The 11,187-nt window shown below is 43.8% G+C and overlaps 1 protein-coding gene across 1 annotated transcript; it reads right to left on the bottom strand.

The window, feature by feature from the left end:
- Positions 1–2,176: 2,176 nt before the first annotated feature.
- Positions 2,177–7,610, bottom strand: LOC100828548 (metal transporter Nramp6). Its single transcript, XM_003579195.3, has 4 exons — positions 6,843–7,610; positions 5,510–5,646; positions 4,775–5,424; positions 2,177–2,823 (listed from the first exon to the last, which is right to left on the bottom strand). Exons 1-4 carry the CDS (start codon positions 7,499–7,501, stop codon positions 2,614–2,616), a joined length of 1,656 nt encoding a protein of 551 aa, XP_003579243.1. The 5' UTR covers positions 7,502–7,610; the 3' UTR covers positions 2,177–2,613.
- Positions 7,611–11,187: the final 3,577 nt, after the last annotated feature.

The raw sequence follows: 11,187 nt of genomic DNA, 5'->3' as shown, positions 1-11,187 counted from the left end.
GCAGCTTGCTAGCTATGGCCTTTTCCTTCCTTCCTAGCCTTCCTTTTCTCCCTCTTTATCGATCATATGGTGCTTCGAATGGAAGCAAGCTTGAAGAAAGGGGAAAAGGGGAAAAAAACCAGTACACACTACCTACCCAGATGATGAATAATGGATCGAGAGCCCGGCAGGGAAAGATTTTCACCTCGCCGCTCGCCAGAGACTAGAAGGCACAGTTCTCGGATTTCTCCTGGCCACCCCTCGCGCGGATCTCAAAGCAACAACAGCTGCTTTTCTCCTCTCTCATCTTTAAAAAAAACGGTCAGCCCAAATTTTAACAAACTGCCCGATTCGTCTAACTCTGAATTAACCAGATGGTGCATGATTTCAACTTCCGATCGATCCATGGCGTCGACGTTTCAAAATTTAAATTTCGAGAAGTGGGGGCATGCAACAACTTGTAGTCTGAAATTTTGAATCAGTTGTGCAGTATGAAAGTAACCTATGAATGTACATGTGCTCCACAAATCAACGGAGTAGAGGACAGGAACACAATTCATAACATATTACTAGATCCTATAGCAGGCACAACAGCGTCTGACAATGCGCCTAATGCATCACACATGCTAGCTGGTTTAGCCTAAGAGCATCTCTCACAATCCCTCGTTGGGGTCTTTAGTTAGCAAGCTTCACTGATGGTGGCCTGCTTACCGGCCATAGGTTTACACTCTCCTGGCTGTTCTTGAGATGAAAAAAAGAGAGTTAAGCAAACCAAATCTGCTATTAAAATTCAGAATAAATTGCAGACCATTAATTAGTAATTACTAGAGCATCTTTCCATCTTCTTGTAAAAAACCCCAAATAAAGAATGAGCAAGTGCGGGTCGGATGAAATGGACGACAGAGCTGGAGGTCAAAAGTACGACGACAGGTCAAACAGGAAACTGCATGTATCCTACTTTCTGACTTCTGAGCCGCTGGATCTGCTGACACTGTCGGCAGGCCAAATCAAGTGTTTAATCGCGTCCCTCAGGCCTGAGCTAGCTTAATTCCAATGGCGCCAACGGCGAGGGGACAAGGCCTGTCTTATTAAGGCTAGGCCGTTAATATTGATAATGAGCAATGAGGTTGCACAGAAAAACAGCTAGCTTTGTTTGCATGCGGATTGCCTATTTGTCTTGATGCGTTTGGTTTGTGTGTGTAATGATATGTCAGTGTATGTGTGTGTAGTAATATGTCAGTGTATGTGTGTGACAGCAGCGAGTGGTCACCAGCCGAATGAATGAATATTACTACCTGCGTAACTGCGTTATGAATATATAAGAGTAGTCAGGGATCAAGCTTGTTAATTCTGATCCCACCACAAAAATGGACAGTCAGCAAAGTCGTCCTTATATATACAACTATACACTTTGCTCCAAACACTAGGAAAGGGAATTTTAATTGATTACCGACTAACTTTTTTTTTTGAGCGAGATTACTGACTTACTATATGAACAATGTTCCACTATATATTACCTGCAAAAATAAAATGTTCCACTATATATATACCAGAGCAAACAGGCCCAATCCCATAGCCCAGGTGTGTTGTCGATGGATCCAATATGGGTGGCCCAAACCACCATTCACGCTCCAGCCTCCATTGTTATTCCTTCAGTTCCTTTTCTTCTCCTAGAAAGAAAACATATTTTTTTTCTCCATCAAAAAAACTAAGTACATTTTTAGCCTATTTCAGCTTCTTCGACCTCGGCTCGTCAACAGCGCTACTGTACTACTCATTTACAGTTTACATGTAACAGAATCATCTCTGAAGGTGAGAGGAAGTGACCCTGCGCCACGCCGGCAGGAGCAGCTCAGTCAAAGCCGCTCCTGCCGGCGGCGGCCAGCAACAGCCCACAGCGGCGAGGGTACTGTTCTCTGATTCTGACAGCCCTAAATTAAGGAGGATTTGCGTGCCAATTTCCCGTACTTGTTCAGTCCATCCCCCCTCCCCCATCCTGCCATCCATGACAGATTCAGGAACTAATTCCCCACCAAGCATCAAAGCATCTTCTTCTTCTTTTATCTCAAGGGACATGCATTATTAAGAGAAACTAGCACATTGGCGTGCAGTTGGTCAACCCGATGCGTAAGATCAAACTTCAAAACTCGATTCCGTGTCAGATCAAACTTAACATTGATTCAGCAAACATTCAGGATTTGGGTAATCAAAATTCAAAATTTAAGAATGATCACAGTTGGTCTTCACCAGGTCAGTGTAAGATCACACTTAACATTGATTCAGAGAACATTGAGGATTAGGGTGATCACATTCACTCTACACATAGGAATGGTATCATGTACAAATGGAGCATAAAATTACACTGCGTTCTTCAACTTCTAGTGTTTTCTTTCTCTATGCTTAAGTTCATACACAAAAAATGAAAAAGGAATGAACTTAGAGCTGTTCAGCAGCATCAGCAATTCATTTTCTCTACTGCCCCGTCAGGATTAAGTCAGAGCGCTAGAACCGATCCAGCAGCGGGACTGAATGTCACTGTACAGAAGAGATCTCCTGTCTCTGCTCTCGAAAGCATTCCGTGTATGTTGAGAGGTTATGGTTGTGTGTAAAAGAGCAAAATTTTGGTTACAGCTGTCATGACAATCTCTTGCGTATCGCTACGATGATATGGTTGGACATCTCGGTGCCCCGCAGAATGAGATACAACACAAATGAGGCGTAGGCAAGTACCGCTACACAGAGAAGTGAGCCGTACAACAGACCTCGTACTTCAGACGAGAAGAAATCCAACAAGAGATAGCCGTTGATTGTGATCAATAGTGCTGCCACTGTCCAGGTAACAGCCTGCATATAAATACAACTTGGTGAGAACATGGTCATATTTCAAAATGCAAAATTAAATCAACAGGTAGTCATTTTAGAACAATATTGCTCAATTGATCAAATTACGAGCTCGACGAAATGCAAATTATAAAATAACCCAGACAAACACAGATGAAATATCTACCCTACAGGATCAGTGGCTTATGAATTTGGCGCAGAAGGGTTTTGTCAAAGCATACACACAATTGCGTAGCAAAATCTAGAATCACGAACCAGAAGAACACAATAGGCTCTACAATTGCCATTTGAGAACGCTGACTACACTTCCACAATTATTTGCAAACCAGTGTGCAAGCATTTTTAACCATAAAACATACCTGCAACCAGAATAATCTTAAAATATACATATTGTTAGGATTAATCTTGAGTTTGAGTCTAATTAGGTTTTGTTGTTTCCTAGTTCTATTCGGGGCTTGCTGCCGTGTATACGAGTCCGTGTAGGTCTTCGTTAGTCCTAATCCATGTGGTATTGTGTAGCTAGCTTGGTTCTGTGTATATATATACAGACCAAGGCAGTACCTTGTAATCAGACCGTGGGATTTGAGATATAAGAGAAATAAAGAAAAGAGAGGCACGACAGGTGCCTCTAGCCAAACAAAATTCCAATCGCGTGCGTCTTCATGTGATTGATCTTTGGGAAAACCTAACATTTGGTATCAGAGCGAGGTTAAAGATTTGAAGACGTGCTTGCCCCGAGGAGGCGATGTGCTAGCGCCTCAGGGCGGGCAACGACGGTGGAGCGGTGTCCGCGGATAAGAGCGGGCAAAAGGTGGCAGTGCGCGAAGAGGTGTTTAGCGGATTGGATCAGGCAATCGGTGGCTGTGCAGTGGAGTGACGTTCAGCAGATCAGATAGGACTATCGTCGCAGTGGACCGATCTCCTAGTAACGGGAGATCATCCTGATCGTCGGAAAGTACTCGACATCGGGTCAAGCTGCGTATGTACGTCCAGGTCAGCGTCTGTGAGTCGTGGTTGTGTCCAAGTGCTCGTCTGTGTGGGACTCTGTTGCAGCGAAAGTGCGTCATGGTCGAAGGGCTGTCCAGAGAGGTGTATCACTGAGGGCGAAGACGTGCGTGCAGACAAGATGGCGGGTGTCATCTGTGTGTCTCGACGAGAAGACGGAAGCTCAAGCGTATAGTGGGGCGGTGTACCAGTGAAGGTGAGTCTCTTCAATGAGGACATGTCTCTGCGTGGAGCTATGGGTTTAGCTAGCACGTATTGCGCTAGGTGTGGATGGTGTAGTCCATGCAGGAGCTAGCGTGACTGGGAGTCTGGATCATACGTTGAGTGTAGTCGACGAGTCCTGAAGTTGCGGAGAGTCGAGATCAAGGGAGCACAAAAGACATGTCAAGATTAGGGGGAGATTGTTAGGATTAATCTTGAGTTTGAGTCTAATTAGGTTTCGTTGTTTCCTAGTTCTATTCGTTAGGGCTTGCTGCCGTGTATACGAGTCCGTGTAGGTCTTTGTTAGTCCTAATCCATGTGGTATTGTGTAGCTAGCTTGGTTCTGTGTATATATATACAGACCGACCAAGGCAGTACCTTGTAATCAGACCGTGGGATTTGAGATATAAGAGAAATAAAGAAAAGAGAGGCACGACAGGTGCCTCTGGCCAAACAAAATTCCGATCGCGTGCGTCTTCATGTGATTGATCGTTGGGCAAACCTAACACATATGTCATGGTTGAGTGCATAGCTTTCACCGGAAGATCTAACCATGCCACCAAATACAGGGTGCAAAATTATGAAGTTAAAAAAGCAGAATGATTGATCTTTGGGCAAACCTAACACATATGTCATGGTTGAGTGCATAGCTTTCACCGGAAGATCTAGCCATGCCACCAAATACAGGGTGCAAAATTATGAAGTTAAAAAAGCAGAATGGTTCGATCTGAGGTTAAGGATAACTTACTTGCATTTTACGGCCTATTTTAAAGACTCCCATGACTTCCTCCTTGGATACCAAGGTTATCAGTGGAATAAGTGCAAAAGGGATCTGAATTGATTGAAGCACATTGAGCCACTCATTCAGAACATCAAGTGCATCAGATGAATCGAAAAATAGAGCCACGATTATAGTCGGCACAATTGCAAAGCTTCTGGTGATCAGTGACCTGATCCATTTCTTTAACCTCAAATTAAGAAATCCACCCATTATGAACTGTCCCGCATAAGTTCCTGTTATTGTGCTACTCTGCCCGGCCGCTAATAGCCCAATCCCCCAAATGTAGAGGATAGGTAAAAACCCTCCACCAAACTTCTCTTGTAGATACTGCCCAGCATTTTCTAGGCCAATACTGCCAGCTTCTTTAGTGCCATAAAATCCTTTAGCAAAAACCGTTGTGACAAAGAGATTTATCATGAAGGATATAGCCAATGCTATCGTTGACTCTATTGAGTAGTATCTCAATGCTTCACGGACTCGGTATTCCTTGCTTGGATCTACTTTTCTTGACTGCACTAGTGCTGAATGGAGGAATACGTTGTGGGGCATAATAACACAGCCAACAACCCCAACAGCTTGTCTTATTGTCTTAGAGCTCAGTTTTGGAACCAAAATACCTGTTGATGAAATAATCTATGATCAGTGGACAGGATTTGCATGGGGCAAGTTGAAGCATCAAAAGCTAATTGATGAGATCCTTACCAATTAGCAGGTCCTTCCCGTTGGGCTTCGTATCAGTGAACATCCATGCAAAGGAGACGGCCATCGTTGCAATCAAAACTGCAAATACGGCTTCCAGTTTCCTCACCCCATAGTTCTCAAGAGAAAGGAAAATGAAGCTGACAAAAAGAGATACTGGGTAAATTGATGATTCAAGATAGCTACAGATATTTTTATCTTTGAATATAACTGGGCATACTAAACGCATGTAACTAATTGCAGTGATGTTAGCCCCATCCAGGTGCAAAGTGAAGGCATAAATTCATTAACAGTTCTTCTAGTATTATAAACAAATGGGTACTTAATTGTAAGTTTGTGACCATTTCGACAAAGTGTACGTCAGTTCATATTATAAGCAACGCAATCATCCAGAGAACTCCGGGATGAGAGAGAGAGATTCCCCCCCCCCCCCCCCCGCCCCCCCTTAATATCACAAGAGCATCTCCAACTTTTGTCAAAAGCAACAAAGTAACATAACAAAAATGCAGGAATTTTAAGCAGTGGCTGAGAAGCATCCATTTGGAAACAAGGTTGCTGACCTCTAAATCTTGTGAAATAAAATATCTTATCTTTGTATATGTCAGCAGCATTAATTCAGCATGCAAAAGACAGCGAGAAGGCCAGAAATCAATTGACATGGCAAATTTATCTGATATTTGCTCCTTAATGGTTCAGAACATTCAAATTTTCTACCAGCAATGCAAAAAAAGAATTCGTATCCAAATTTTGAACTTGCACTTAAAATGTTGTGAATTCTTGTGTCAGACCAAATGTCTGTCACCCTCATAGCTCATAGGGCAGCGTGAATTAAAAGTACAGTAAATGTACAGATCAATTATCACTTGTTATACTCCCTCAGTTTCTAAATTCTTGTCATGGTTTTAGTTCAAATTTGAACTAAAACCACGACAAAAAATTAGGAACGGAGGGAGTATCTGATAGTACAACCTGTGAGAAATAAGACGGGCAGGTGCCCAGGTTTACAGTCAAATCTACAGCAAACAAGCATCTAACTTTGTAGGGGTTCCCCAGATTAAAGTCAATAACTAACAGAGATCTAACGCCAAAACCTCGTTGAGATGTCAGTACTAACAGCTAGCTAGACCAAAAGGCTGACCTTTCCCTTTCCTTGGCTTTACAGACAAAAAATCCACCAATGGAGAAATCTCCAATGCTGGTTAGAAAAATTGCAACTTCTTTTGGAACTATCCCATGATTCAGCTACTACGCAATCAAACTACATCGATTGCTAAGCCAAAATTCAAGAACCGGAACCAGACAAGACAAGGACCAATTAAAAAAGAGAGGAACTGACCAATCGAGGGCGGTGATGACGACGCCGGCCCAGAGCGGCAGGTACCCCTTGCTGAGGATCTTGATGGCGATCGCGCTGCCGATGACCTCCTGTATGTCGGCGCCGACCATGGCGACCTCGGCCATGAGCCAGAGCGCGCGGCGGGCCCAGTCCGGGTACTCGTCGCGGCAGAGCTCGGCGAGGTGGCGGCCCGTGGCGACCCCGAGGCGCGCGGCGAGGAGCTGCACGAGGAGACCCATGGCCGTGGCCCACATGAGCAGCCAGAGCAGCGTGTCCCCGGCCGCGGCGCCGGCCTGGAGGTCCCCCTCGAGGTTGCCCGGGTCCAGGAACGCGATGCTCATCAGGAACCCTGGCCCCGTGAAGAGCCAGAGCTTCCGCCACGAGAAGGGCGGGGACGCCGACGACGTGGAGAGCTGCCCCTCCAGGTCGTCGTCGTCTTCGCCGTCCGGGTCGTCGGAGAGCGACACGATGACCTTCTCCGACGCCTCGAACGCGCGCTCCTCCAGGTCCTCCTCTTGCTCCTCCCCCTTGCCGCCGCCGCCGGCCGCGTCGGAGGCGGGCGTGGAGGCCGGGAGCAGGGCGCGCGCCTCGTCTTCAGCTCCGGCCCCATCGGAGGGCAGCGCGGCGGCGCCCGCGCCGTTGCCGGGGCCGGCGGACATCGAGATGCGTTGCGCGAGGTGAGGAGGTTGCGGACGATTTTGTGAAGCACGTGGTGAGCACGTGCCCGTGCTCGGCAGCACAAACAACCGGATGCTCTTTTTGCGACTCCGCTTGTCTTTCTCTTTTTGGTCCTTTATATATGTAGATTTTAGAATAGAAGGTCAGTACGGTTTAAGCCTGGTGATTACTCTTTGCTTAGTCACGGTGTTGATAATTAGGTTTTGTGTCAAAAGAAAAACATGTGCTAATTATGCTCTGCGTATACGCGACCTCGATCTCGATCTGATTATGATATCCCTTCGTTCAGAAATAATTAACTTGGATTTGTATTTCGTCCGAGGGTGTATGTGTACTCATGAAGTGGACGGCTCGAAACACCTGCTCTAGTCATTACTCCCTCAGTTGCTAAATACTTGTCGTGATTTTAGTTTTAGTGCAACAAGTATTTAGAAACGGAGAGAGTAAAATGGAGTGTAGCGCATTAAAACATACTAATACGTATAGATGTCAAAAATAATTTGAAAAAATCATTACACTACGTTAATGTTCAAGCTCCTTCAATAAATCATATTGTTTTTTAAGTACCGATGTTAATTTGTCGTGAAGAAGAAACACAATAATTCAGTGCTTAAAAGACCACTTTTAAGTCACATACTGACATGGCAGGAGGCTGGTATTTTTCCCAATCACGATTTACAACAAATACATAGAGAACCCAAACATTCCTCTGTTTTGCGGGAAGGACTACAAGATTCATGATAAGAGGTGTTTTTCCTAATTTTGTTGGCATTGAACAAAATAAAAATTTAGTACTGTACTACTACTACTATACAGGGACGTTTTGCTTTCTTTTCCACAAAATCTTTTCTGAAACAAAGTTCTTGACAACATAGTTCGTGTGGTGGAACCCCCAGCCTAAAGTCGCTTACGCATTGAGATCATCAACATGCTTTTTACATGTGGCTTGTAGGCACCATGCATTGTGTATGAGCTTATCTAGACGGTTTATGGACCGTTGTGTTTTTCCCCTTTTTATTTGATAAACATATGTCCTCCAACCGCATGATTGCACTTATAAAGACCGGGAAAATAATAGATTTATATTCCTTCCGTCCCACATTAAGTGACGAAACATTACATATACATAGACATTTTTTAGGTATAGATACATCCATATTTGAGCAAATTTAAATCACTTAAGACGGAGGAAATAGTAGGTACAATTGTTAGAATTTCTAAAAAATTTAGAACAACGATCTGACTTTATTTATTCAACAAGTAGTATTCTGGAGAAAAAAAAATCTATTAGTCTGCCAGTGAGATCATGGTTTGACAAAACCGTGTTTGAACTCTGAACAAACCTAGCTACCATCATCTAAAAAAAATCTTAGAAATCCAAACCAGAAGACAGCACAGCACAAAAGAGCTTACAAACAAATTCGTACGTGAATAGAGAGACAGCCTCCATAGAGAATCCCATTGCTAAGGTGTTGTAGCTTCATAGGAAAAATAAAATAATGGCATCTTCCGTCTGTTAAACGTCGCTGGCCTACACTTTTAGGAAACAAAAGCACCGAATGGTTAGACCTGATGATGACGAGGATGAGAGGGAATTTGGAATAAATTATGCCATTTAAACTACTCCTATACAGAATATCAGGACTGTTAGCCGGATCGACCAAGTATGATTGGCCTGGCCGGAGCTACGCATGTGGCAACACAAGAACACGCTTGATACACCCAGAAAATAAGGGCGTTTTAAGAAGAAGAAAAAGTAATATTATTAGCTTGGTATAGACCTAGAACCACGCAGACAGTTAATCCTTAGTTTTAATTATACATCTAGGAGTAGCTTTCCCCAAAAGCCAAATGGCTTCCGCTCACTTCGTGCATGCACGGGCCGGGTGACAACTGACCGGAGATCCCCATATATCCCATCCTATACTACTTGAAGCAGTGGTACCGCTACAGATTGGTATCCAGATCTGGTCCAAATCTGCATGATTTCAGCAAAGGGAATCGTCATCGTCCTGGTGGGCTGCCTGGCTTGTTTCGGGCAAATCGATGCTCTGCGGGTTTTGACATGCATGGTAAAACCGTGGCCTTTATTTCCCCCCAATCTCAACGGATGGCTGTGCCCTGTTTGACTGATCAGTTTCTAGATCAGGGACAGACAAACCCTTGCGACAACTGCTTTCGGTTTGGGATTTTGATGATCGCCGCCTGTCTGTCCAGGTGAATTTCCTGTCAGGTTTGTCAATCAGGAGAAGATCATACCATTCCTACGTGCTCTCTTATTTCAACCATGAAGTACCGTACGTACGACGAAATTTCGTCAGACTCACGTACGACACTACGTGACAAACATGGGTTGGGTATTAACATACATGGGCTGGACCTTGAGCACGGGGTTCAGCGCAGAGAAACAAACGAACGCAGCAAAAAAAAACGTCATACGTGAGGCAGTTTCGTTAGGATTTACTGTGTATCTCTCCGTCTCTGCAACCAGACAAACTCCTGGCGGAATACTGCATGTTTGATTTGCTGGGTTACGCCTGACTATATAATAAATAAGCTGGTCTTCGACGGATTTTAGTCATGGACTAAGCATTCATTCGTTGACGAAACCAGTATGACACTTCCTAAAGAAAAAAAAAACGGTATGACACTCAAACACATGCTGAAATCGTTGACAAAACCAATACGTGCCACACACACAAACATGCTGCGTACAACTTAATTTGTTTCAATTAGCTTTGTGGTTAATTTGTTTCTCATGTAAGACGCTCGACCACGAGTTTGTGTCTTTGTGATGATGTTTTCTTTTTCCTTTTTCCTTTCTGCTTTGCAGAGGGTGACTGCTTTGTAAGTGTCATAACTCACTCGCTCCTTTCCAAAATGTATAAGACAATCATGTGTGCAGTTAACGTTTTAAATTTTTGACCATTATTACTCTCTTCGTCCCAAAAACTTTTAGAGCGTTGACTGCAACGCAATTACGTGTCCTATATTTTGGACAGAAGGGAGCAAGCAATCAACCAAGTTGTCGGGTTCACTAGTTTTCTTTTGAAAGTTATCAATGGGATTGTGCATCGTGGTTGAGGGATCATGAGGGATCATGGAAGGAGTATGACCGAGATTCGAACGGAACACTTATTATGCTCTTAAGGCAATACGAATCAATGCTCACTCGGCTCCAAAATATAGAATGGTGTATGCTTCTCCTTCTTTTTGTCTTTAAGGCATTTGAAGAAAACTCGTATTACTTGTCTCAAATTTATCCAAATATGGATCTCTGTTTAAAAGTCTAGATACATGTAAAACTTGCATGGTATCAAATAAATACGCAATGAAGCCATGTTGCTATAGCTTTTTACAAACTTTGAAAAAGTTTTGACTTGAGAACAAAGATAAGACAGCATATTATGATTTGAAACAGAAGAGTAGTTTGCAAATCGTGTATTGCGTGACATCTTTAGCATGTACTCTTTTCGTTTCGCCGAAACGACGGAGTTTTTATTTTCGAGCCATTGGTTCTCAGTCAGTCCCCCCCGTTGTTTTCCTTTCCTTTTGCTGAAAAAGGACATTGGAGAGTTGTGTCGATCCATCGTCCCAGAACCCACGGGTCAGCAAAAATCGAGCCACAAGAGTTTCGCGAATTATTCCCGTGCAAATTCCGAAACAC

This window comes from Brachypodium distachyon, chromosome 4 (genome assembly GCF_000005505.3).
Source record: "Brachypodium distachyon strain Bd21 chromosome 4, Brachypodium_distachyon_v3.0, whole genome shotgun sequence".
Classification (NCBI taxonomy): Eukaryota; Viridiplantae; Streptophyta; class Magnoliopsida; order Poales; family Poaceae; genus Brachypodium; species Brachypodium distachyon.
Note: the sequence above shows the minus strand (reverse complement) of the source record. Positions and strands in the feature narration are given on the sequence as shown.

Excerpts from the sequence above, each read along its gene's own strand:
- LOC100828548 (XM_003579195.3), bottom strand. The coding sequence starts at position 7,501 with ATGTCCGCCGGCCCCGGCAACGGCGCGGGCGCCGCCGCGCTGCCCTCC. Across the intron at positions 5,647-6,842 it reads GTCATCACCGCCCTCGATTG|CTTCATTTTCCTTTCTCTTG; the intron begins GTCAGTTCCTCT and ends TCTTTTTGTCAG. Across the intron at positions 5,425-5,509 it reads CGGGAAGGACCTGCTAATTG|GTATTTTGGTTCCAAAACTG; the intron begins GTAAGGATCTCA and ends TTTCATCAACAG.